The sequence below is a fragment of the Sus scrofa genome, chromosome 6 (genome assembly GCF_000003025.6).
Source record: "Sus scrofa isolate TJ Tabasco breed Duroc chromosome 6, Sscrofa11.1, whole genome shotgun sequence".
Classification (NCBI taxonomy): Eukaryota; Metazoa; Chordata; class Mammalia; order Artiodactyla; family Suidae; genus Sus; species Sus scrofa.
In genome coordinates, this window is record NC_010448.4 from 28,045,433 (window position 1) to 28,071,535 (window position 26,103).

A 26,103-nucleotide genomic window follows, 5' to 3' on the forward strand; every position below is an offset into this window, starting at 1 on the left:
TATTGGTATAAAAGGTGTCTTTATTGAGGTCTGGGTAGGAATTAGGCACTTGGCCAGAGCAGCAGCTTAAATATGAGGCAAGCAGGCAGGGGTTAGCCATGCCCGGGGCTAGGTTGGGGTGGGGAGGCTATAGACACAGACTCTCCCCAGACAGACAGAAGTTGAGGAGAGGAGGGGAAGGGAACACAGAGCAGTCTGGATCAGAGGCCTCATCGGCTGGCCCCGTGGGGCTGAGCAGGAAGCGCTAGTTGGCAGGTCCAGCAAGGAGGGGACCGGGCTTTCTGCTCCACATGCCCCTTAAGACCAGGCCTAACCTCTGGCAGGAGCAGTCACACTGGGGTGCAGCGGGGGGGCCTTCCCAGGCCTCACTTCTTCACCTTGGCATCATAGGTGCCTGCATTCTTGTAAGCACTCACATAGCCACTGTCATCCAGGATGTCTTGCCGCCCAGCAATGCCCTTGCCCTTTCCGCTCTCATCAAAGCGTTCCTTGTGGGATCCTGTGTACTTGCTGGTGTCGGTCAGCCGTTCCACAGCACCCCCTGTTTTTGCTTTCTGTTTGGACAGAGTTCCAAGAACACCTGGTTAGGGAGCCCAGCTCTTCCAACCCCAGCCAAGATTCCCCACATCCCCTTCAGTGGCCACCCGAGACCAGCAGGGCACTTACAGTGACGCCCACATTGGCTGGTTCCTTGCCTGCCACCAGCTGACAGATGGCATCGAAGGCCTCCTCCTTGCTCTTCCCCTTGAATCGCTTGGGTGCCAGCTCTTCTAGGGCTTTCTTGAACTCCTCATAGTTGATGACCCGAGCAGACTTCCCCCTGTCATGTATGTGGGCACCATGAGTTTTCCCCCTTCTCCACATCCTCCCTGGTTCCAGCCCCCCAGTTCCCCTTCTGGGAACATCAGAAGCAGGGACAGCCTGAGGCTTACTTGACTTTGGAGAAGACAATGTCGACATCGGTCCCTGTCACAGCTTTTCCGTCAGCCACCTTGCAGTCCTTGCACAGCTTGGCCCAGTTCTTGCCATTCATCTCTTGCCCACTGGCCTTGGGGTCACCATGGATGGCAAACTTGCGGAAGCTTTCCTCCAGCCCAGCCACATCTGTGCTTGCTGCCATGCCACCCTGTAGGGACCCACCATGGTCACCTCTCAGCCAAGCCCCCCATCCAAGACACAGACCATTACTGCCTCCACCTCAAAGCTTACAAGGATGAAGCTGTAGGTACTTCTGCCACATACCCTCAGAGCTGGAGAAGGAGTTTCCTGGGGAGAAGGGCCAGCACAGTGTCTGAATAGCTCCCAGAGCTATGAGGAGGAGCCCTAAGAGAAAAGGTCCTGTCATTTAATGCCAGCCTGGCCCAGAGTGGAGTTCAAAGATGAAATCATGATGCTCATACCAGGCTGGGAACAGAGTGGCACTGTCCAGAAAGACTGTGAGGGCAGCAGCTGGGACCGTGGCTTTGTCTGGCCCTGGCACAAGGCCTGCCTTGGTGGAAGTGAAGGTGGCAGAGAAGGCCTCTTCCCTGGGAGTTCCATGCCAAGCTGGGTCAGGGCAAGGCCAGGCTGCTGGTTGGGCAGGTATTTAATGATGACAGTGACTATATCAGGGTCATGAGGACCCAATAAGACCCACCCCAGGCTGAGAAGGGAGCCAGAGCATGAGCAGGAGTGCATGCCCTAGGCAGGGGTGCAGCTGGCCAAGCTAGGACCTTGTTACTATTTGCTGTTAAACAAAAACATGAGGGGAGGGGGAACTTGGGGCTGGCCTGGCCACAGTTTGTGAAGCCTGGAGACAGTTGCTAAGGGAGGGTGGTGCTGCTTGGAGAATGTTGCTAAGGGCAGAATGGTGTCAGGGCAGCTCAGGGAGAAGCTCCCAGTGCTGCTGGGCTGGGCTGGAGAACAGGGGCTCACGGGTGGGGCACACCAACACTCCCAGCGCCTGGAGCACAACTGTAGCTTCCTGGCCCCTTGCCACCCACTTGGGCTGTAACCTCAGAGTTTGTAGAGTTTAGGAGGAGCAGGAGATCTGGGGGGCTGGCCCAGGTAAGAGTTGTAAAATTATGAATCCCCAGAGGCCTGCTGGCAAATGAGACTGTAGCCTGGGTTCTGTAGCCCCCACAGAGGCACTCTGCACTGAAGCACACTTCCCCAGTGTACACCTTCAGCTTTCCTTGGAGGCCTCCTGGCCACACCCAGAGCACCACCACACAGGCCCACACTCCCACAGCTGTATGCACTCAGCCCTGGCCCTCCATATCCTCGGCCTTATTCCCTCTGACCACACCCTTAACCTTGTACTCAGACCTCCCTGACCACACCAGCCATGTACTGAAGTGCTCCACCCACTGCCACCCCTGCCCCCCACTGCAGTCCCCTGACCACACCCACAGCCCTGGGACTAAGGGCCTGGACCATTCCCTCAGCATCCACCCCTGACACATATACTAATGACCCTGTACCAAGGCCCCCAATAATACCCTCAGCCCTGCACTAAAGAGTCTTCCCCTCACTTTCCCACAGCCCCCACCGCGGTCCCCCTAACCACACCCTCAGCTCTGCACTGAAAGTCCTCCATATAACACAGCCTGGTACTAAGACTCCCTGACCACACCCTCAGCCCTGCACCACAGCTGCCTCCATCTATAGCGAAAAGCCCTGGGACTTAGTGCCCCTGTCCAAACACCCACAGCACTTACTGAGAGCCCCCCCCAACCAGAGCCTAAAATTCACCCCTTCTCCACATACCTGCAGCTCCTGCCAATTCTCTTATCCACTCACTCACAGACTTGCATTTCCAGATTCCAGGTACTGTGCCAGAACCCCCATGTAGATACCCCCTGAACACACAGACCTCCTCCACTGCGGCCTCCTGACCACACCCTCAGTTGTGTCCTCAGCAACTATCTTCCACCTCTGCCTAGATGCCCACCCACCTCCCCCACTTCCACGACCAGCGGTCTTAACACTGAAAACCTTCCCCCAGTGATCATACTCACCCATCCCTAAGTTGCAGTTTCTGGGACTGAGAGCACCAACAGCTCCTACATTGCAGAGACTCTGTGGGCTGACAATCCCTTCCAAACAGCACTCCCCTTCCCTCTCCCTATACTGCAGTGTGCCACCAGAGACCCGGGGACCAGCACTTAGTTCACCAAGGGTAAAGTCTGACAAAGCTTGAGTACCACAAGATGCTGGTCGCAGGGTTCTAGCAGGACCCTAAACTCATGCCCACTCCTGTCTGTAGGAAGATGGATTCTTGGTAATTTCTGGCTGATCAGGTGACACCAAGTACCAGACCCTAGTCCCAGGGGTCTGCAGGCCATGCTAGCTCCCGCCGGGACAGCTGGACTCATCAATCATCCTGTGGGTGGGGTGGAACGCTTGGGCCCAGAGCAGGGCCGCTCAGCTGGTGTCCTCAGCTCGGTACCATCCGGAGTTGGAACCCCTTCCAGGCCGCTCCCATGCCACCCCCTTCTTATCGTGCAGGATATTGATTAGGGCTGTCGGCGCTGGGGTCTCCTACCGGCTTCTACCTCGTGGCTGCTCCTGCAGCGGGCGTTCGATGGACAGAAGGACACAACAATGGACAGAGGGACTGGGCGGCTCCGCAGCTCTGCTCCCTGCCGGCTCTGGGGCGGGACTGCAGCCCGGGCGGTTCCGCCGTATTATCCCTTGTTTCTCGGTCTCCATGGAGACGGTGAGTCCCACCCCCGGGGCTGTCTGGCAGGAGTGTGACCAAGGTCAGGCTGGCTCCACCCACCCGACCCCGCCCTCTCCGCTCTGCGGGGGCGGAGCTGCTGCGATAGTCTCATCCCGCTGCTCTGGATGCAGCTCAGTGGCCTTCGCAACCCAGCCGGGGGACGAGATTTCTGTAGTTCTGGACTCTGCCCAAAGTTCAAAGCTGGTCCCCACCTCCAGGGAATATCATGCTTCCCAGAGCTGCAATAGAAGACTTTTTTTTTTCGGGGGTGGAGGGAGGGGGTTGGTGTCGGTGCAGAGCAGGAAAGGTCCTTTGACTTAGTGATAGTGGAGTCTAGAGCTGACTCAAGACCACAGCTTTCCAATGAACGTGTGACATCCCACGCCACAACTCCAGATCACTGGGGGCAGGAGGAGACAATGAACGAATCATGAGTGCCGGCCTCAAAATCCTGGTACACCGACATTGATTCTGCTTCCAGGGAAAAGCTCCTGGACCTCTCGATCCGCAGCCTTCATTTATTCCCCACCCCATCCTGTTATTAGCCTAAAAGTCTCTGCTCTCGCTGCTGCCTCCAGAGCCCAAAGACAGCTTTTCCCCTTCTCTCAAGTGCAAACCTTCACGAAAAATAACCGCCAGGCATCCTTCCAGGACTTTTCCCAATCAGGAGCCCCATACTTGAGCATTTCAGGTCTTTGTGTATCTCCAAATGACAATCTGGGAGGTCACTCACTGCCCCTAGGTTGTCAGTGGTCCAGCTCCAGGAGGGCCCGTGGCCCTTGTCATTAAGGGAGTATGCACTAAGGCAGCAAAAGCATAAAAAAAGTTTATTGGAGCATCATCGCTGGTGGGACGGGTATTACTGAGTCGTGGGGGAGGAGGCCGATCCTGCCGGCCCTAGGGATCCCTAAAGTGCACTCGTTGCGGCGGGGTGGGGTTGTTGCATAGAGAGTCGGTGCCGCCGCTCCTCTGCCATCCTAATTCTCTGCCCAGCTACACCAGACAAGCCTCCGGGCTGCCCCGAGCCCCGGGCTTGCCGCTGCTCCGGCTCACGAAAGCGGCTGACGCAAGCGCCTGCAGCGCCAGTCCAGACCCTCGGTCCCTGACCACTCCGGCGGCCAGAGCGGCGCTGCCTAGGCGCGTCTGAGCCACCGGAATCTCGTCCATGGACTCGGCTGACGCCGAGTGGTAGGCAGCCGCAGGCCCAGAGGTGTGTACAGGGCTGGCGTCCGCGGAATCCGACGACGAGCTGGAGTGACGGCCTGGGGTCCGGGGCCCTGCAGGGTTAGAAGAGAACATGAGACCAGAAGCTGCGACTCGCTTAGGGCCCTACTTTTCTTTCCCTCGGGGCTCCCCAGCAGGATTTGGTCAGGCAGGGGTGCTCACCCGGTAACCTGGGCAACGGAGGCTCCCGGTCCGAGGTCCCAGAGGTAGGCACCTTATACATGCGCCGCTTCCTCTTTTTCTGCAGAGATGGGGGAGCCTGAGTACTCCTTCCCCAGACTTCACATCTCCAAAAGTGGAGGAGTGGATGGGGGTAAAGGCTTCTTTCCCGTCCCCTTCCACCGGAACAGGGGCCCAACACAGTTCCCCCTACCTGGGATTGGATCCGGGGGGGCAAAGCGAGGGTCTCTGGGGAGGAGGGTGGTGGAGGCTCCACTTGGCCGTGGGTGGCAAGAAACCCGGAGGGGCTGATGGGGAAGGAGAAGATAAGTGCTGAAGGATGTTGTTCCTTCAAATCCCACCCTGATGGAGGTTCTAAAATAAGCCTCCCTTCCTAGCTGGAAAGCAGCACTGATCTGTCCATGTTGGGCTGGACCAAGACCTGTGTCTTGGCCTTGGCCTAACCCCTTTCTCCCACCTTGGGTGGCCCTGACATACCAAAGGGAGATGTGAGGTGGCACACGCCCAGGTCGCACTCACTTGGCATTCACTGCGGCAAGCCTGGCCTGGCCAGGGGGCTCTGGGCGCACATGACCGAAGGTCCGCATGTAGAACTCTGTATCCTGGGGAAGGTGGGGGTGAGGGAGGCTTGGAGGCCAGGTGTGGGTCCAGGGCCTTCTAGGTCCTGCGCCCACTTCATCTTGGACACAACACCCCCTCACTGGACTCTGTAGGAGGTCTGGGAACAGAGGTCTAGGGCTGTCCTTCAGGCTTCCCAGCTATGCTGGAAAAACCCCAAGGCAGAGTGAGGTTTAAAACACCTACTTGGTACCTTACCCCATCCCCACCATTCGCCTCACTTCATTTGGCTGAACTCCACCTCCTCCAGGAAGCCTCCAGCTTCATGGGTCCAAAGCACCCAGTCTGGGCTGTTCTGGCCAAGTGGGGTTGGAGGGAAGAGGAACTCAAAGAGGCCCTCCTCAGCTCCTGACTCCTCCCAGGGCCCAATCTCTGAATCGTTTTTGTTTTTGTTTTTTCCCTAGTTGGGAGATTTGGCAGTTTACACACCCAGGTGTACACCCGAAGCTGCAAGCTGCGAGCAGAGATCCATGGCTCCCTTGGAGCTGAGTCCTCAGAGCAAAAGCCACAATCTCAGCTGCTGGTGTGGAGTGGGGTGGGGGTGGGGGGAACGAGCGGTCTCCCCAACTCATACTCAGAAAGGGAAGGCAACTAGGTGGTGGAAAAAAACAGTGCCACAGCCCCACCTGGCACCATGCTTACAGGCAAGTTCTGTCTTCTTTAGTTGCTGATCTTCACAGTGACCATAGGAGTGGTAGACCCAACCCCAGAAAGTCAAGGAGTCTGAGGCCAGGAGGTAGCAAGATGCCCTAGGTTTGCATCCCAGCACCCAGCCCCCGCTGTGCCCTAGAGGATTGCAGGTGAGGAAACAAAAGCCAGGAAAAACAGCCAGAGAAGGGAGCCTAGCAGAGGGTGTCGGGTGGAGCCAGGATGACAAGGCCCCGCCCCCATTAGGCTGAGGGGAGGGAACTGGAGGACAGCTGTCGCCTGCTTGGCAGTCGTTTCCATGGAGACTCAGGCGTCCTGACTAATGCAGAAATGACACTGTAACAGCAACACCGTCTCTAAAACAAGCCTATGTTTGGGGGCAACGGCTCCAAAATGGGGCCCCTCCCGCATTCCTGCTCAGGGTGGGGGTGGGGAGGCTGACTGTGGGGTGGCCTTGGCAAATCTGGGGAACAGAGCCCAGCTGGTCATAGGCTGGCTACACAGACGCAGAGTATGAACCCACAGGCAAGTCCCATGGCCAATGTCTGCTCAGGCTGGCCCTTTAGGGAGGAAGAGTCAAAGGCCTTCACAAAGACTGAGATGTCAAGGTAATCCTTCCCCTACACATTTCCTCTTTACTAAGGTGTACTCAGCACCCTTCCAAGGCCTAGGAGAGAGGGCCAAAGCCTACCCTAGTGCCCCTGGCTTCTAGAAGGGTACAGCAGAGGGCAGAGCAGCAGTAGAGGATGGTCTCAGAAGCCTGAGGGGCCAGAATGGGACAAGAGCCAGGCCCTAGCCAGCTGGTGAAGTTTGGGGGTGTCCCTATTTAAATCCTCCTCCCCTCATCACAGCTGTCCCTACAATTCTCCCTTAAAGACCTTCAAAACCTGCACAGTCCTGAAGGTACAGGGTACCTCTCAGCTTCAGCTCTCCTCTGTACAATGGAACAAACACATCCCTTCTCCCCTAGGGAAGTCTCCCTCAGGTCATTTGCAGATGATATTAAATACCCTTGCTGCTGGCACATCTGGCTCCAAAGCCTAGGCAGGCAATGACTGCAGGATAGGGGCCCTAAGCCTTTAAACCCAGGCAATCCTGGGCCAGCCCTCCCTCAATGGGCACTAGCTGTGAATCTTGAGAAAGTCTCCTGCGTGCCTCTCCGAGCCTCAGTCTCCTCTGTGAAGTGGGGACAAGGATGATGCCACTGCTTACATGAGTTCAGTGCCCAGCACTAGGGCAGATATGCAACGGTGTGGCAGGAGGTCTCCACTAACAGCCTGAACTCCCCCAGGCCTACCCAGGCTTTGCAGCCTGGCCCACTCTTGGCAATGAGAACAGGAGAGGCGGGGTCCTAAGCCTTCCCCCAATCCGCCCACCAGCCTATGTTTGTGTCCAGTTACCATGAGGACTTGAGATCCAGCCCTCAGCCTTCCTAACAAGGCCTGCTGGGCCCCCTGCCTTCTTAGTCCCTGGGGTCTACAAGGACTGGACTACCCCCACCCCCAGATGCTGACCTCAGGAAGCCACAAGGCGTGGGAATGGGGATAGGCTGGTCAGCAGCTGGGCAGGCCAGGCCCGAGCCTGGGCTGAAGGATTCCTGAAGAGACCCTAACTCTTCCCAGACCCAGCTTGTTCTACCTTTCTTGGTCTCAATATTTTCATCTTCAACATATGGTAGCATTACCTGCCTCATGGGCTGTTTCAAGATTTAAACAGGGTAATGAGTATAAGGGCTCAGGGTCACAGGTAGAGAACAGATGGCTCCTTCCTGGAGACCCAGTCACTGGTCCATCCCTCTCTTTCCTGCAGCCCCAAACTGCCCACTTCCAGGCTCTCATGGTCTGTGCCCTCCAGCACATGCCGGGAGCCTGGACAGGTGCATACGTGGGGTCTGGGAAACACAAGGCTCCCTCTAGCTTGAGCAAGCAGGCACATGCTTAGTATAGGCTTGCCCTTGTCCCTGCTGCCTCTGGCTCCCGCCCCTCCCCCCCAGCTGCTATTCCAGATCTGCTTCCCTTTGCCCTGACTTGTCATTGGTTACTTGCTGCACAGTCCACCACTCCTCCCACACCCAGGCCCCATCTCCCACTCCCTCAGCCCTGTGGGCCATTTCTATACCTGAATGGGCCGCATCTTGGGGGGACATGATTCGAGCTCCCTGTGGGACCCCTTTGCCTCCTGTGGCGGACGATGCTGCACAATGTACTCATAGGTGGTGAGCTTGTGCCACACTGAGGAGGTGAAGAGAGGGTTCAGTGCAATGGAAAAGGGACTTTGTGGAGTTCAGAAGGTGAGGGGCTACCCAGTCACAGGCTGAAACTATTGACCCATATACACTAAGCCTTGGAGTGAATCCAGGTCACCATTAAAGAGCCAGCACTGGAGAGGGGCATAGTTTCAGAGCTCCACAACCGAAACTGGGTACCCTCCTGCAGCATAGGAAACCCCATCCCCTGCGAGGCAAGTGTGAGTGTATATGTGGGGCAAGGGCTGGGGGCACTCACTGAGATAAATGTGGAAACAGAGCAGGTGGCCGAGCAAAGCTGTGGAGAGCAGGCCCAGAAGGATGAGTAGGGCAGCCAGAGCCAGGATGGCAGGAGCCTGGGTCTTCACAGGGGCAGCAGGCAGGAACATGAACCACACATCTGTGTGATTCTTCAGGACTGCAAGGTACGGGTAGACTGTGCTCAACCAAGGCTGTGGCCAGTGACCAGAAAAGACCCAGGGTTGGGGGGTGGGAGTGGGCCTGGAGCCCAGACTGACCTTCGAAGTGGCGGTTGGTACGCAGCCGCATGGGGTTGACAAAGAACTCCACAAAGACATAAGTGGCCACCAGCACGAGGAGCAGGACACCCAGTAAGGCAGATGCCACACTGTGTAGAAAGAGCCTGGGCCCAACCATGGGCAGCTGTCAGCACCCAGGTGCTCCATCTGGGTAAGGGCCCAGAACTCGGGAAGGCCAGTGACTGGGACGGGGTGCTGGGCCTCTGACCTCACAGCCCTAACTCCTCACAAAACCAAAGGCTTAGGGCAAAGGTGAAGATGGGTGGCCACCCCAATAGCCTCCCCACCTTTCCCTGGGCCAGCAGGAGAAAGATCCCAAGGCTATTCTCAGCCATCCAGGGGGCAGCCATCGACTGGGATCATCACCCTCAGACCAGCACCCACTAACACACACCTGGGTAGGGGTCCGTCCAAGTACCACCATCCTCTCCCCAACCCATATGCAGGTTCAAGGCCCCTAACTCATACACAGACACAACCTCAGGCACCCCCGTGGCCCGGGCCTAGCTCTCTCACCAGTAGTTCCTCTCGCCCACGCAGTTGTTGAGCCACTTGCAGTGGTGGTCGAAGCCGCACACGCACTTGTTGCAGGCGCTGCAGTGCTTGGAACGAGCACTCCTGCGGTGGGGAGGAGGCACAGAGCAGTTGCCAGTTCATCCCTCCCTTTGCTGCCCGGCCTGGCTGCGAGGGTGCGAGGTCGATGTTTGGAGCGGGTTACCCACCAGGCGCCTATATGGTTAGCGGAGCAAGTCTACAGGGAGCGCGCGCGCCCTCTGGTGGGCGGCACTGCGGGGCGCGGGGCACCTGGAGGCCGCAGCGTTTCCGAAGCCACGGAGAAGCAGGAAGGAGGGGCTGGGGAGGGGGAGGGGAGGTGTACCCAGCTGTGGGAAGAGGAGGAGGACGGCATTATACTGTCCCACTCTGGGACGGTGCGCCCGGGTGATGGTGGTGTGAAACAAAATGGGGTTTTCTTTCCAATCAAGGACCTCTGTGCCCAGCCAAGAGACAATGCAGGTGTGGGGCGAGGGAGCAGAAGACAGCAAGGCTGTAGGGCCCAGGGCCTGCATTGCTCTTCCCGACTTCCCCATTTTTTTGAGTCCCTGTTTCTCTGCCAGACTATGGGAATTTTACTGTCATTCTTCCAGAAAACTCCAGTCTGTCTGGATTAATCCCAAGGAAGAGGAGCGAGCTGACATCCTGGTGAGCCCTAGGCAGTTCACTGCAGAGGGTCAGATAAGGTGAGGCCACATTAGGAATGCAAGCTAGTCTCCTTGCCCCGGGAGGGGCCAGAATAGCCCAGAGGAGAGTGAAAGAATAAGTTTCCACCCACCTCCCCAGATCAGAATGGAGCCCTGGAACGGGCAGCAACTGCCAGGGCATCCACCTAGGAACAAGGCCCTGACTAGTGTCTAGTGAAGGAAATGATGGTCTAATGCCAAAGTCCTCAGCGACTTAAGGCCATTGGCTCTTTCTTTGTCCTAGAGGCAGAACGCCTTCGACTGGCTGCCTGGGTCTTAAGATTAGAGTGTGGAGCTGGCCTTGAACCATACATACTCCCATCCCTGATCCCTTACCTGAGGTTAGGAGATGGGGATGCTCTAGCGAGGAGCCTAGGGAGACAGTCTAGACCAGCCAATGGTATGGGTTCTGTACATTCTGACTCCTCAGTGTGACCTGGAGCAAGTCACTTGGCCTCTCTGGGCCTCAGATTCCTTAATGCATAAGCAAGGATAACAGCATCAGCTCTGGGCAAGGCAGGTTAGGCTATGAATCTGGCTCTGCTGCCCAATAGCCATATGACCAACCTCAGACCACTCAGCAACCCCCCTTTTTTTTTTACAGCCACACTTGTGGCATATGGAAGCTCCTAGACTAGAGGTCAAATCTGAACTGCAGCTTAGGTTTAAGCCATTGCCATGGCAATGCTGGATCCAAGCCACATCTATGACCTAAGCTGCAGCTTGTGGCAATGCTGGATTCTTAAGCTACTAAGCAAGGCCAGGGATCGAACCTGTATCCTCATAGAGACAAATATCCACTCCTTAACCTGAGCCACAACGAGAACTCCTGCTCAGCCTTCCTCAACATTGGGCTCTTCCTCCTCTGTGAAGTGAGAAAGACATTTCCCACACTGCAGGGTGGTTGTTCATAAGCACTTACCACATGTAAGTACTCAAGTTTAGTTCCCTTCCCTGCCCCTACCTGGGAATGCTTGTGAGAGAACGGGGGCAGTTACTGGCAGAGTTAGTCATTAGAAATGCTTGTGGCAGTGCCAAGTGTTTCCTGCTTTAACTGCTGGAGATGCTATTCCTCATCTGTTTTCAGTCACGTTCTCTTCACCTTCTCCTTCACCCAATCTGTCACTCCATCAAGATTCTTGACTGTGTGAAACATGAGGGCTTGAGGCTTTAGGATGACTATAAAGCCTGGACATGCCCCTGTCTGCCTTGAGCTCCTGCTGGAAGTTTCTGGAGCACACTCACTGGCTACACACACCCAATCCAAGTGCACTCACACATCCACGTCACACAAGTTGCAATGCAGGTCTTCAATGACGTGTGCGTGTTGGCTGCGGTTGAAGATGGGCAGGGGCCCTGCATAGCTCTTGTCCCGCACGTTGGCATCTGCTGGATCGATGGAAACAGCAGTCAGGTGCACCACGAGGTGGCCAGCAAAGATGGCGCCCATGCACTGGCCCAGCAGGTTAAAGACTCACTCCACACTGCTTACTGAGACCCCACCCCTGCTTCCTGTGGCCAGAGAACTGCTCTCTACCTCCATGTGACTCCCCGGTGCAGAGACTCTGTACCTACCTCCAACCACTTCCTACCTCCAGTCCCCCAAGAGCATGCTGGTCAGACCTCTTTAGCATACCTGTGCCCCAGAAAGAAGAGCAGAGGGGCCATCTGGTAATGGAGCACACAAGCCAGCACTGCCTGCTGCTGCCAAGGAGCCCAATTATAGGGCCCTGGCCTCACTGTTCCAGGCCTGGCACAGGCCCTAGATGATCCTACCTCAGAATCTGATCAGGTTTTAGATTCTAAATGGTGAAATGAGACTGAAAGAGATCATCTTCTAAAATTAAAGGATCCAAAACATGAGTTCTAAGCTTGTTTATCTTGCTTTCACAGGAGGTCAGCTCTGAGAAAGAAGCAGCCATCCTCTCTCAGCAGCCAGGTCAGCTGCAGAATCATCAGCAGATAGCGCCTCATATACCCATTGCCTCCTCAACCTAGAGTCCAGGTAATTGGAGCACTGGGGCTGAATGTCTGGGATGGCCTAACGTGTTCAGGGGCCGGCCAAGGGCAGCACAGCTAATTTGTGGAGGTGAAATACAAATATTCTAGGATCTGCTCAGCAACTGGACCATATGCTGGAGACAATTATGCTGACAACTTGCTGCAAACTGAATATGTAAAAACTCACTAATTGATTCCACCAGGCAGCCATCCACACTCCATCCTCTCGCTAGCCAAGCAGACAACATGCTTCTATCATTTATCCTCCGTCCATAGCTATCCAACCTCCTTTTCTCTTTTCTTCCTCTTCCCAGCAGCCAAATTTCTCTACATGTATGCAGGCCAGGCTCCACTCTAACATGCTGTACCAGAACTGAAAGATATGATCTCATGGCCCACCACAATCTCTCCAGCTCCTTGGCCTTGGCTGTGGGTCAAACTCTCACCTCTTGCCTGGGTTATTCCATAGTTTCCCAACTCTGCTTCTCCTATCTAGGTCCTCTTCAGTCTACTCTGTACTTGGTCCTTTTCAGAGCTCTGAAAAGCTTAAATCTAAACCCTTGACTGCTTAACTCTGGCAGTGGCTCTCAATGGCTCTCAACTAAAGTTTATTCTTTAGCTCAATGTCAAGGCCCTTTTTGCTCTGGCTCCTCTCAAACCTCTCTTTTTAGTATCACCAACCACTACTCCTCACCATTCACAGCCTCTCTTCAGACACACTAAATATGGGCAAACATTTAGTTTCCTGCCTGCTTCAACACTTTTCCCACCCCCACCACCCTGGTCCATTCATTCAACTGTTTACTGAGGTCTTTCTCTATGCCAGGCACTGACGGTTATGGCAAGAGCAAGTTGGTCCCTAACTCGGAAGAGCCTACAGTCTGGTGGGAAACACGGATGTTAATCAAATAGTGGTTGACTGCAATGTAGAAAGTTCATGGGACTATGTGAGTTTGTGACTGGGTGACCTCATCTAGTCTGAAGGGATCCAGAAAGCTTCCCTGAAGAAGTATTGGCTTAGCTGAGACTTGGAGAATAACAGATAACAGAAACCTGGCAGATAATTTAAAGACAAAAGGGGGCCTGGGTGGGTACTGGGAGCAAGGAGAGTCCCAACTAGAGAGGTGGCTAATATGTGGTTCCAGGTCAGCTCATTGCTGCCATGAAAGAAAGTGGGCCCATGTCACCAAGTTCTGGCTTTTCAAAAGGAACCAGAAATCTGGATTTGTGTGGATTTGTGTCTGAATGTATGTGGCATCTCATCTTTAAAATGTTGACAAGGAGGAGTTCCCATCATGGTGCAGTGGTTCATGAATCCGACTAGGAACCATGAGGTTGCAGGTTCGATCCCTGGACTCCCTCAGTGGATTAAGGATCCAGCGTTGCCGTGAGCTGTGGTGTAGGTCGCAGACGCAGCTCGGATCTGGCATTGCTGTGGCTCTGGCATAGGCCGGCGGCTACAGCTCCAATTCGACCCCTAGCCTGAGAATCTCCATATGCCGAGGGAAGTGGCCCTAGGAAAGAAAAAAAAGACAAGCAAAAAATGTTGACAAGGAAATAATTTTTTAAATGTACCTACCAAAGGACCACTTAAAATAAACCCATTTGTGTGTTCATTATCCCTCAATTTAAAAAAATCTGTAGGCCAGAGTTCCCATCGTGGCTCAGTGGTTAACGAATCCGACTAGGAACCATGAGGCTGCGGGTTTGATCCCTGGCCTCACTCAGTGGGTTAAGGATCTGGTGTTGCCGTGAGCTGTGGTGTAGGTCACAGATGTGGCTCAGATCTGGAGTTGCTGTGGCTGTGGCACAAAGGCAAAAAGACAAAAAATAAAAATAAAAAAATTAAAATTAAAAATTAAAAAATCTGTAGGCCAAACTGGCCCATGGACTTTTTTTTTTTTTTTTTTTTTTTAGGGCTGCACCCATGGCATATGGAGGAGGTTCCCAGGCTAGGGGTTGAATCGGCACTGTAGCCACAGCCACAGCAACTCAGGATCTGAGCCGTGTCTGCAACCTACACCTCAGCTCATGGCAATGCCAGATCCTTAACCCACTGAGCAAGGCCAGGGATTGAACCTGCATCCTTATGGATGCTAGTCAAGTTCATTAACCACTGAGCCATGACAGGAACTCCTGGACTACTAATTCTTTGTTGGGTTTGTTTATTCTTTTCTTTTTTTTTCTTTTTTTTTTTTTTTTTTTGGTCTTTTTGCCTTTTGGGGGGCCACTCCCATGGCATATGGAAGTTCCCAGGCTAGGGGTCTAATCGGAGCTACAGCTGCTGGCCTACGCCATAGCCACAGCAACTCGGGATCCAAGCCGCGTCTGCAATCTACACCACAGCTCACGGCAAGGCAACGCTGGATCCTCAACCCACTGAGCGAGGCCAGGGATCAAACCTGCAACCTCATGGTTTCTAGTCGGATTCGTTACCACTGAGCCATGAGAGGAACTCCCTGGACTACTAATTCTTGATTTCTCACTTAGCTGGGCATTAAGGAGGAAACAGAAGCCAGGAGCTTCTAGGCAGAGAACAGTGTTGTCACAACAGAGAACAAAAGAGGAAATAATGTAAGAAGATGCTTGGGAGATGGGCAGAGTCCAGAATAGGGAAAGCCTTGAGCATCTTGAAACTTAAGGCAGGAAGAAGCCATTAGAGGGTGTTAAGCTGGGGAGTAACTTTATTATATTTGTTTTTTGAAAAGGCATTCTGACAGCAGGGATATAGATGGACTGGCCAATGCGAGAGCATGTGTTTGGAAATAAAATGGTCATCTAGGTAAGAGAGGCAGTGGGGAGAAAAAAAAGAGCAAATATAATAACTCTTTATTTGGCTGCGCCCACGGTATGTGGAAGTTCCTGAGCCAGGGATCGAACCCGAACCACAGCTGTGGCCAGTACCACAGCTGTGGCAATGCTGGATCCTTAACCAGCTGTACCGCATGGGAACATCCTATGATAGCTTTTTAAAGGTAAAATCAACAGGATTTGATAACTGACTGGATATAGGTGATAAAGGAAAGAGGTGGAACTAAGAGTACCTAGAGAGGCCAGGAGGAGGGAAGGAGGGGAGCTAAGAGCAACAGGTGTGCATCTGGGCCGGTGGTGGTGTTGGTCTGAATGGCGATCCTCCTGCACCTGGTCTGCTGTATGAGCCCCTACCCTATACTTCCCATGTGAGGATTTCCAATCTACATGGCTTCCCTCTAGTAGAAGCTGAGCACCCAGAGCTGGGGCCCTGTTTTCTCATCTTTGCAACTCTAGGGTCCAGGTCAGTTCTAGGCACAAGGTAGGTTCTTGGCACACACCATTACCCTGCCTCATTCCTCAGGAGACCCCAAAGGAGCCTATAGAAAGAAGGTGGAGAACAGAGACCCATTCTAGCCTGGAAATGGGAGTACCAGACCAGGTGGTTCTATGAGCCTCCAGTATTGCCCAAAGCAATGAATATGGAGAGGACAAAACCCTCAAGCCATTCCACTGCCTTAGAGTCAGGCTGCCTGAGAAGACTTCTGGCCTCACTGGGCACCAGCTATGTGACCTCAGGAAGTCATTTAACCTCTCTGAGCCCCAATTTCTTTTTTATTGTTGTTTAATTTTTTCCAGCTTTATTTATTTATTTATTTTGTCTTTTTAGGGCCACACCCGAGGCATATGGAGGTCCCCAGGCTAGGGGGTCCAATTGGAGCTGTAACCGCCAGTTTACACCACAGCAACACTGGATCCAAGCTGTGTCTGCAACCTATACCACAGCTCACAGCAACACCAGATCCTAACCCACTGAGTGAGGCCAGGGATTGAACCAGCATCCTCATGGATGCTAGTCAGATTCGTTAACCGTTGAGCATGATGGGAACTCCCCCAATTTTCTTTTAGGGGAGAACACCTTCCTTAGAAATCATGAGGACTGAATGAGATCATCCATGTACAGAGGTTGGCACAGTGCCTGGCACAGGTAAGTGCTCAACAAATGTTAGTCGTGTTTATTGTTATTTGTTCTAATTCTACTCACTCCAAACCTTGTAGTTTAATCCCAGGTACCCTGATGATAGAAATCCAAGTAGTCCCGAGCAAGTAGGGTACCTATTCTAGATCACAGGAGAAATGTTCCATGAAGCATTCTACTTAATAGCACTAACTAAGCCCGGTTGGTCACCTCAGAGAAAATCTAGTAGTTTTCATACAGAGTTGATGATTATGCCCTGGGCCCTAGTGAACCAGGAAGCTTCTCAGCAACACTGCTGGCATCTGAGACCAACAACCTTCTCTAGACTCTTTCTCCACCACCTGCCTTTGTCACATATCAGCCCAGGGCTCTATGGTTTCCCAAAAGAGCATGCTCACATTCATGGCTCATACATTCAGGTGCTCACACACACACATCCTTGTGTGCTCCTTGTCCCCTGCCTGGAAAGTAGGCAAGACTCTTCCTGTCAGGTAGAGGAGGAGGCTGAGACATGGAGAGCCGGCAGAAGCTGCTCAGCCTTGTGCAGCCCTGAAAGGGCTAAGTTGGGACCAAGCTCAGGTACTGACTCTATGCCTGAGACTTTCACATTCTTCCCTGCTAACTCCTTTAGCTCACCATAGGCCACCTCCCACCAGAGGCCCAGGAATCATCACTATGAACCACATATGCCAGGGCACACTCTCATGGGCACTCGCTGCTCTAGGGTACATGACCACATACTGCACCTCAATCTCCCAGCCTTACGGCCACATCCTCTGCTCCTGGGGATTGTGGCCAGGGCTGGGGTGGTCACATCACTAAGCTCAGGCAAGTCATGTTTGCCACTGTTCCTGGGATCCTCCAGGGTATTGTTATCCCTCCTCTTGTTAATTCAACCCTACCCTAAAAGGATCTGATTTATAAAATCAAGGAGCTCCTAAAAAGTCCTGGGCACAGCATAATAATCTCTGTAAATAAAGCCACATCTTAAACGTACTAGGGAAACTTACTATATAAAATAATTCTACCAGGGGTCTTTCCAAAAAGTGAAAAATTATTTCATAAATGGAACAATTACTCTCTTTTATCCCTTATCAAGCTCTGGACACAATTAGCTTAAAGACAGCTTTAAGATTCTCTTCTGAAACTACTCTTCTGGTACCTCAGTTGATGCAGTTCCCATCTGTGTGGGGCTTTCTTTCTTTCTTTGTTTTTTTTTTTTTTTTTTTTTTGCCACAAAAGTTTCCAGGCCAGGGATTAAACCCAAGCTACAGTAGTGACAATGCCAAGTCCTTAACCACTAGGCCACCAAGGAACTCCTGTGTGGGGCTTTAAATGCTCCAAGGTTCATTAGGTTTTTTCCTTCACCCAGTCAGGCAGAGGGGCCAGAATAGGGAGAAGCCACACAGCAGGCAGCTTGTTCCCCCTGGGCAGAGACTAGGCCCATCTCCATTCTCTGAGGCTCTGGAGCCCAGCTTCGAGTCTCTCCTATGTCCCTCCATCCATTGCCCCCACACTTCCATGTACCAATCCCACATTTTCCCAAGGATACAGCATAGCCAGCAGGCACCCAGTGGTGAGGCAGAAGGGGAACAAGGACCCCAAAGCCAATCACAGCAAAGAAGAGGTACAGCAGCCAGGCCACAATCTGGAGTGGGTGAGGGGGCCAGCTCCACCCATTCCGGCGGGACCGTTGGCCCTGCAGCTCCGGGGAGGGTCCGCTGGCCTGTGCAGGCGCTGTCCACACACTCTTCTCAGGGGCTGTCTTGTTAGAGGGCTTGTTGCAGATGTTCATCTCCAGAGGGAGAAAGAGTAGAGAGAGCATTAGCCTGAGGAGGCTGGAGCTGGAGCCCAGAACCCCATGTCGGCAGCCAGGTCTCAGCAGAGGGGGAACAGGCTGGGATGTGGAGCTATCTCCCAGCTACTCTGCAGGAGAATCCAGGGCCCTGGCATGAGGACCCTGGCAGTGGGGGAAGGCGGCAGGAGAGTGCTGCTCTCTAAGCCCCAGAGCTTAGAAGGGTCCAGGGTTTATTCAGGACAGGGGGTGACTGCCTGTTACTCTAAATGCTCTGTCTGGAGTTCCCGTTGTGGCCCAGCAGAAACGAATCTGACTAGTATCCATGAGGATGAAGGTTCGATCCATGGCCTCACTCAGTGGGTTAAGGATCCAGTGTTGTAGTGAGCTGTGGTATAGGTTGCAGATGTGGCTCGGATCTTGTGTTGCTGTGGCTGTGGCATAGGCCGGTGGCTTCAGCTCCAATTGGACCCCTAGCCTGGGAACCTCCATATGCCTCTGGTGTGGCCCTAAAAAGACTAAATAAATAAATAAATAACAAAATGCTCTGTCTCCACAGCCATCAAAGTTAAACCCAATAAGACATGTTCTCATCTGGTAACAATATCGGGCTGGGAACAGAGTGATGAGAACACACGCTGATTCTGGTAGGATTAGTCACCTCTGTCCTGAGGCCCAAATGCAAGTGTCAGAGAGGGCCCCCCTTCCCTTTGCTAAGGGAAACAGGGAGTGGGAGTACTCAGAAGAGGGGTCTATCTTCTGTCTCTCTGCAAGCACATAATCCCTTTAAGGACTAGGGGATCCTGAACCATCTCTGTGTCTCAGATGAGCTGCCTGGGATTCTTGGCTGGAAAGAGGCCAGCACACAAGAGAGAGGGGAGAATTTCTCATTGGTTCCTTCCAGCAACAGAAATGACCATGTTTTTCTGAGCCTGGTGCAGTGAGAACAGAAAGGTGAGCTGATGCCTTTGACTCACTTGAAGGAGCTCAGGGAAAGACAGGTTTTGGTCAGAGCCAAACCACCAGATGGCAGCACTCCTCCACCCCAATCCCACCATCCCTTTTAGTCCAAGAACTGACAAGGTTAGTCAAAGACAGATGCAGGGGAGTTCCCGTCGTGGCGCAGTGGTTAACGAATCTGACTAGGAACCATGAGGTTGCGGGTTCGGTCCCTGCCCTTGCTCAGTGGGTTAAGGATCCAGCGTTGCCATGAGCTGTGGTGTAGGTTGCAGACACGGCTCGGATCCCACCTTGCTGTGGTTCTGGCGTAGGCCAGTGGCTACAGCTCCGATTCGACCCCTAGCCTGGGAACCTCCATATGCCGCGGGAGTGGCCCAAGAAATAGCAAAAAAGAGACCAAAAAACAAAAAACAAAGATAGATGCAGGGCAGGCAAGATGGGCCTGTCATTATGAGCCCATCTTCTGGGCCCGAGGTGAGACCAGAGTCTGGGCAGGCAGTTCCCACTTGGATAGACAGGCCACCTCAGAGCTCTTGGAGAGAAGGTCAGGAGCTGGAAACAAAACCCTGACAGCTGGACTATTCTTTCAGGAGCCCATGCCTGTGGGTCAGGAAGTCTGATAAAGCCAAAGGGTATGGCACACCCCTCTGCCCCTCATCACATCTGCCTGAAATGTCTTCCTCAGTTCTCAACCCAACAAAATGTGACTTGAATTTCAGAGCCCACTGCGAGTATCACCTCATCCAGGAAGCTTTCCCTGATGCCCCAAGTGAGTCAGGGGGCCCCCTCGCACTGTCTTTATTGGGCAAGTCACTTTGCCATCTCCATGTCTGACCTCCTGTTAAGCCAGCTCCCCCTAAGAGTAGCTAAGAGTAGCAAAGGTACTGTGGATTTATTCACCTCCCCCCACCCCTCGCCAAGTACCCAGAACATACCTTGTACACAGTAGGTGCTCAGTAAATGTTTGCTGACTTGAAAACATCTGAAATAAAAGGAAAGGTAGGCACAGTAGTGGTATGGAAACTTGACTTACTCAAAAAGATCATCTGGCCTTTTCTGCCCTACCTTCAATCTGCACAGCCACCAGGCACCTATATCCCCTGCCCCCAGCTCCCCGGCCAGACATTCAACTCAGCCACTCTGCCCTTCATCCCACCCAAGGCCCAGAGCCTCCTGAAACCAAACCTGGAGTATCTGAGTAGCCTCATCTCAAAATTAAATGGAATGACCCTACTTTTCTCCAGAGATTCAACTGGAATCCTTTGGTCATTTGGTTTGTCTTTAGTAAAAAGGAATAAAAGGTAAAAAAGAGCCCAGCTTTGAAGGGTCTAGATTCAAGTCCTGGTTCTGGACTTATTAGCTGAGTGGCCCGAGTTTCTTCATCTGGAAAAGAGAGGTAGGGATGCCTACCTAGGGCTGTGTACAAATCAGCAACACTGTAGATAAAGCCTTGATATATAAATGCTCCTTAAATGGAAGACATTATGATTAAAGTTAAAATAGCCCTCTGGGGTGTCCTCATCTCTCCAGATTGAAGAATGGGTATTTTGGCAGTCTTGCAAGGGTCAACCATTCAGTTGGCAGAACAAAGAGTAGATGAGTTTGGAGTCAGAGAGCAAGATCCAGAGAGAGAGAGAGAGAGAGAGAGGTGAGCCCTGGGAAGCTTCAGGGTCAGATCCCAGGTTGAAACCAAGTCCCCCTAAAACTGAATTCCTTTACTGAGATTATAATTAATCTGTCTATCCAAAACTTTATTTCCTTTCTAGTTCCCTCGACCTCAATGCTGTGCTAACTGAACACTAAACAACCAGAGTCATATGACTAAAAGTGCTGTTGTTGATAACATCGTTAATGTACTAAACTGCTGTTGTCGATAACATCATTCATGTACTAAAATTGCTACTATTGATGTCATCATTAAGGTACAGACTCAGGTTGCTTCTCCAGGGCAAAATGAGCTAACAGATCTCCAGGTCATGGACCATCTGGTCAGAGAATCATAAACTAGAGGCATTCTGACTCCTGAAACTATGATTAAGAAATGTCACAAAAATGTCACAAGATGATGATTAATTCAAGCCTCTTTGTTCTTCCCTTAAAAAAAAAAGAAAGAAAGAAAAAAACAATAATCCTAACTCAAGTTAGAGTGGACCTAAGGCTTGTCTCCCACTCCCTTGCTTGGCACCCTGTAATAAATGCTCTACTTTCCTTCACCACAGCTCAGTGTCAGTAGATTGGCTTTTCTGCACATTGGGCAAGCAGACCTGACTTCAGTTCATTAACAAGGTGATCCTAGGAGGCCAGGTGAGTAAGCTTAAGCACTGTTACAAGAGCCACAGGGAGCCATAGAAAGTTTAAAGCAGTGGAGTTGACATAAAGGTGATGGTTGTTTTAGAAAGCTTTCTGGTCACAGTGGGCAGGGAGGGCATGAGCAAGAAGGGAAAGGGGATGGGGGAAAGGCAGCATGACACCACAGCAGGCTGGCCTCATGAGGGCAGCAGCCCTGTGCTTTGGGAGGAGTTACTTAGGAGGAGCCAATGTCCCCACTGACTCTTTGGTGGGCTTAGAGGACCTTGAGGACCTTTATAAAAGATTCTTCAGGTACCATCTGCTGCCACAGAACAAACCACAGAATTAAGCTGGCAGAGATAGAGGGACGACAAGAGCAAAGAGGCCCCAGGGAGGGGTTCCCATCGTGGCGCAGAGAAAATGAATCCGACTAGGAACCATGAGGTTGTGGGTTCAGTCCCTGCCCTTGCTCAGTAAGTTGAGGATCTGGTGTTGCCATGGGCCGTGGTATGGGTCCAGGCAAGGCTCAGATCCTGCGTTGCTGTGGCTGTGGTATAGGCTGGCAGCTGTAGCTCTGATTGGACGCTAGCCTGGAAACTTCCATATGCCGCAGGTGCAGACCTAAAAAGCAAAAAATAATAAAAGAGGCCCCATGGAGTGTTTTGGCCAAAGGTAACTGTTCCCCTGATAAGCTAAGGGCCTACCTGGCTTCTGAGGCAGGCTTCTGTACAGGTCCCTCCCTATCCCAACAAGGTGAAGGCCATTGCTAGGATGACAATAATCTATGTTAGCATTCATTTTCTAAAAGAGTAAAATAGCATTTCAAAATAAGGTTAGCCTACCTTAATTCATACGCCTAATTTAAATAAGAAAATTCATACCATTTCAAGTTCTCATTATGAAATGCAGAATAGTTACCTCAGTGATCCATTCCCTTTTGCCCACCTTCTCTCCCACCAAAAAAAATATTTAGAATGTTGTTCCGAGATTCACGAATGGCACTATCAAAAGAACCAGACCGAAGTAAAAAGTACTGGCCCTAGAGAGGCTTGTAGGCATCCCCGCATTCCTGCAAAATGGCTGAGGATTTCAGGAAAGAATCTACTTAATTACTAAAGAGGGTTTGCTGGAGGAGGCCACAGAACTGGGAGGACAGAGTGATGGGATCAGCAGAGACGTGACAGGGCTGATGTGGGGGCTTGGAGGGCCTCGGAATCTGAGCTACCACTGGGGAGAAACTGGTTGGAGCCAGGGAAGAGGGCTAGGCCTGGAGACAGAGCCTGGTTCTGGTTCCTGCATCGAGGCTCACAGATTGAGGAACCCAGCAGGCAAATTTCACAAAGCCACCTCTTTGGATCTTGCCTTTATTTATTTTTCAAAAAAGTTAGTTGGAAGGCAATTTGGCATTGTCTACCAAACTTGAGAACACATGTACCCTTGGTCCCAGGCATTCCATTTCTAGTTATTTATCTTTTACATATGTTTACAAAGTACATGAAGATTCACTACAGTCTTGTTTGTAATAATAAAGGACAAAAAACCAATATAAACAAATATATGGCACATCCACACAGTGGAGCGTGTATACACCAGCAGAAACAAGGAGGAATGAAATGGCTTTTGATACAAAGAAGGAAGAAAGAAGCAGAAAAGATATGGGATGGTTGCAGAGTGTGCTACAAGTGACTGAAAAATAAGGAGGATGGATAGACATCTATGTAACTATATGCACAAATTCTCTCTGAAAAGAAATGCAAGAAAGCAAACACGGGGGCTGCCTTTGAGAAGGAGATCTAATGGCTGAGGGCAAGAGAGATTTGCTTTTACCATATATTCCTTGGTGCTGTTTGGATTTTTTTTTTTTTTTAAGCCATGTGCATGTACTACATCTAGGAAAAAAAAAATACGTCAAATAAATAATTGAGGGGAATTCCCGTTGTGGTGAAATGAGATTGGCAGTGTCTTGGGAGCACTGGGATGATCCCTCATCCAGCATGGTGGGTTAAGGATCCAGCATTGGCACAGCTGCAGCTTAGGTCACAACTACGGCTCAGATCTGATCCCTGGCCCAGAAACCCCATATGCTGAAGGGCAGCCAAAAAAAGGTTGAGGGATGTCATCTCTTACCTTCTTGGCCCCAGTGCGATACCATGTAGATCAAATGCGCTCCTGTGATCTAGGGCCTGGTACCGTGCTAGACAAACAAGGAAATCCTGACCAACAACCATGCAACAAAAAAGCACTCATTTTCAGTCCAGCACTTTCTCACTCTCTAAAGCAATTCTGAATTGTTCAGATGAAACTGTCCCTATGAGCTGCTGGGGGTTTTGTCAAAGCTGGAATCTGACAACCAGGTGGCAAAACAGAGGAGTAGCTGACCGGAACCTTGTTCCAGTTCTCTGCTGAAGGCCAGCTGAGCTCCCTATAACTTCAGAACCCAAAGTGAAAGGGCATGCCACAGGAAGATTTTGCTCCCCACCACCTTTTCTTTTTGCTAGAGGATTTATGGTTGCCTGCAAATGACTTTCAATGGATATTTCTAAACAAGTTTTCCATTTCTTCCTCAGAATGGCTTTTAAACCCATTTTCACTAAGATTTAACAGATGCCCAATTAACCACCTAAAGGGGGGCTGGAAAGAAAATTCTGCATGGTGCACATGGTTTTACAGTACAAAACATCATTTATAAAAGAACTTTTAAGGGGCAAGTACTTTGTTTATTAGAATTCTACACAGGTGCCAAAGAAGACTCTGGCCTTAAAAATTCTGGGAAGTGGCTATAGTTTGAGTAAGAAATGCATATCACAACTCCCAGAAAATAAACTGGAACTTCAGGCTATTGTCATAGACCTCTCCAGTCACTGGTCTCATATGTGGCTGGGCTTCTCACATCAACAACACGCTAGGGCATGTTGCTAGGGCAGGAAAAGCTTGAAACCTCAGTCATTCCTGAGTTGACATGGTCTGCAAACATATTCTGTGTCATTCTTCTCCTGAAGCAACCACTGCAAACTGTTTGTGATTCAAGTTAAGACAAGGAAAGAGGACAAAAATGAGGGAGCAGCATAGAGCTGAAAGAAGGCCAAGGGCAGAGGCAAAGGTTGTTGATTTCAACAAGGAAATCAACTCCCTTGATCCTAAGAGCAAGCCTTGAGGAACACCCACCAAGAAAGTCATTAAGAACAAAGTTGTGAAACAACAGAGTAAAAAAAACAAAAGAAAAAAACTGGCTAATTAAGTACCACTGTTGCTTTTATTGCATCTCATGGTGATTATCTGTTTACAAATCCATCTCCCACAGCGAACCACCAGTTCCACAAAAACAGGGACCATCCCTCAACCATCTCTAATTCCAGCTCTCCTTCAAGAAGGGGAAGTTAAGCTACTTCTACCAAGTCTGCTACCATCACTTTAATCCAAGCCCCAAACATAGCTCCCCTACGGTATTTCAGTGATGACAATAACCATCTCTAGCATTTAGAGCGCACTTATTCACTTCCAGTCACTGCTAAAAGTGCTTTGATGAAACTCACTTATTAAACCCTCACCACTCTCTGAGGTAGGTCCAATCATTTCAAATTCTTCTCACAGACCTCTAATCATTGGTCTCAGATGTGGCTGGCCACTCACTTTCTCTCTCATAAGCAACATGCAGTACAATATGCCCATTTCACTGATGAGGCCACTGAGGCTCAGAGAGATTAAATTAGTTCTAGAAGGCACTGCTAGACTGGCAGAACTAGGATGGTCCTCAACTGACTTCCTGTTGTGCCCTGTCACAACCACACTGCCCACAGCAGCCAGAATGAGGTGACTTTTCAAAACTTGAAACTCATCAAAACCCATCAGTGGTTTCCTCCTCATTTCTCAGGATAAAGTTGAAACCCCCACCACATCCTTCAAGGCTCCCCTCATCCTTTCTATTCCTCTGTACTTGTGCCTCCAGATCTTTCCATTTGCTTTTGCCTCTTCCAGAAACATCCTTAACCCTGATCACAATGCTGGCTCCTTTTCAACCTTCAGGTCTTGGTTGAAAAGTCACATGATACAACAGACCTTTCCGAACCATCTCCCGCCATTTCATCACCAGAGCATTTAACCTGACCTGAACTCACTTTAGTCGTGTATCCGGCGCCTGCTTTGCCCCCTATCCCCGCACCCCAGGCCCCGCCCCTTCTGAACTCTGCGGGTTCTGGAGATAGACAAGTCCTCTTTGGAGCCCTCTGTGGCCCCGCGCCTGGCAAAGAGCCTGGCACACAGCAGATGCTCAGCGCAGATCTGTGAACCTTATGAATACCAGAAGGAAGCCCGGCGATCTGCCCACTACCTGGAGCCCAGGCCGCGGGCTCCAGTCACAGAGCTCAGCCACGCGGCGGCAGCTCCACCCCGGTAGCTCAGCCAGGCTTCCAGGTGAGAACTGGGGCAGGGGCTCCTCACCTGCGCGTGGTGGCAGCCGAGCTAGAACGGTCCTGCCAAGGTCACTCAGAGGGTTCAGCCCCCGCCTGGACGTACACCCACCCCAGGGCGGCCGCGCTTCAGACTCTCGAGGTGGAGAAGGTCCGCGGGACTGGGCTATGGTGCACTCTGGATCAGGGCCCCATCCGGCGTAGTTTGGCCTCTCAAGTCTTCTGGGTCGGGCTCCAGCGGGCGGGCTGTACCGCCTGGCCAGGCCGCCGCGGGCTGGGCCTCGTCCGGCGATGGGCCTGTTCCCCTG

The 26,103-nt window shown here is 51.8% G+C and overlaps 3 protein-coding genes and 1 long non-coding RNA gene across 13 annotated transcripts in view; 2 read left to right on the top strand and 2 right to left on the bottom strand.

Annotated features, from left to right (window-relative positions):
- Nucleotides 1–5,709, bottom strand: TPPP3 (tubulin polymerization promoting protein family member 3). Of its 4 annotated transcripts, XM_021094086.1 has the most exons (7): nt 5,627–5,709; nt 5,301–5,394; nt 5,090–5,168; nt 3,527–4,980; nt 933–1,126; nt 667–820; nt 1–554 (listed from the first exon to the last, which is right to left on the bottom strand). In XM_021094086.1, exons 5-7 carry the CDS (start codon nt 1,118–1,120, stop codon nt 366–368), a joined length of 531 nt encoding a protein of 176 aa, XP_020949745.1. In that variant the 5' UTR covers nt 1,121–1,126; nt 3,527–4,980; nt 5,090–5,168; nt 5,301–5,394; nt 5,627–5,709; the 3' UTR covers nt 1–365. The 4 variants fall into 4 exon arrangements, with proteins under 4 accessions (XP_020949745.1, XP_003126976.1, XP_003126975.1 ...); XM_003126928.4 differs by lacking the exons at nt 5,090–5,168; nt 5,301–5,394; nt 5,627–5,709 and adding an exon at nt 1,243–1,323 and having other exon boundaries at nt 3–554; nt 3,527–3,640; XM_003126927.4 differs by lacking the exons at nt 5,090–5,168; nt 5,301–5,394; nt 5,627–5,709 and having other exon boundaries at nt 3–554; nt 3,537–3,667.
- The window catches only part of LRRC36 (leucine rich repeat containing 36), an 86,546-nt gene extending 80,180 nt beyond the window's left edge, over nt 1–6,366 (top strand). For all 5 annotated transcript variants that reach the window (XM_021094075.1, XM_005664430.2, XM_005664433.2 and 2 more), the window contains one exon: nt 6,130–6,366. In XM_021094075.1, the coding sequence (XP_020949734.1) occupies nt 6,130–6,320 (191 nt within the window). In that variant the 3' untranslated portion in view covers nt 6,321–6,366. The remainder of the gene's footprint in view (nt 1–6,129) is intronic.
- ZDHHC1 (zinc finger DHHC-type containing 1) lies at nt 667–26,103 on the bottom strand. 3 transcript variants are annotated; one of them, XM_013998265.2, is made up of 14 exons: nt 25,827–26,103; nt 20,036–20,082; nt 17,898–18,140; nt 11,673–11,848; nt 9,674–9,775; nt 9,137–9,261; nt 8,878–9,036; nt 8,492–8,604; nt 5,627–5,709; nt 5,301–5,394; nt 5,090–5,168; nt 3,527–4,980; nt 933–1,126; nt 667–820 (listed from the first exon to the last, which is right to left on the bottom strand). In XM_013998265.2, the coding sequence occupies exons 3-12, from the start codon at nt 18,138–18,140 to the stop codon at nt 4,697–4,699; spliced, it is 1,458 nt and encodes a 485-aa protein (XP_013853719.1). In that variant the 5' UTR covers nt 20,036–20,082; nt 25,827–26,103; the 3' UTR covers nt 667–820; nt 933–1,126; nt 3,527–4,696. The 3 variants fall into 3 exon arrangements, with proteins under 3 accessions (XP_013853719.1, XP_020949741.1, XP_020949742.1); XM_021094082.1 differs by having other exon boundaries at nt 5,090–5,394; nt 25,827–26,097; XM_021094083.1 differs by lacking the exons at nt 20,036–20,082; nt 25,827–26,103 and having other exon boundaries at nt 17,898–19,326.
- On the top strand, nt 13,609–14,969 carry LOC110260944. Its single transcript, XR_002344574.1, has 2 exons — nt 13,609–13,730; nt 14,847–14,969. It is a non-coding gene; the product is annotated as an uncharacterized LOC110260944 (long non-coding RNA).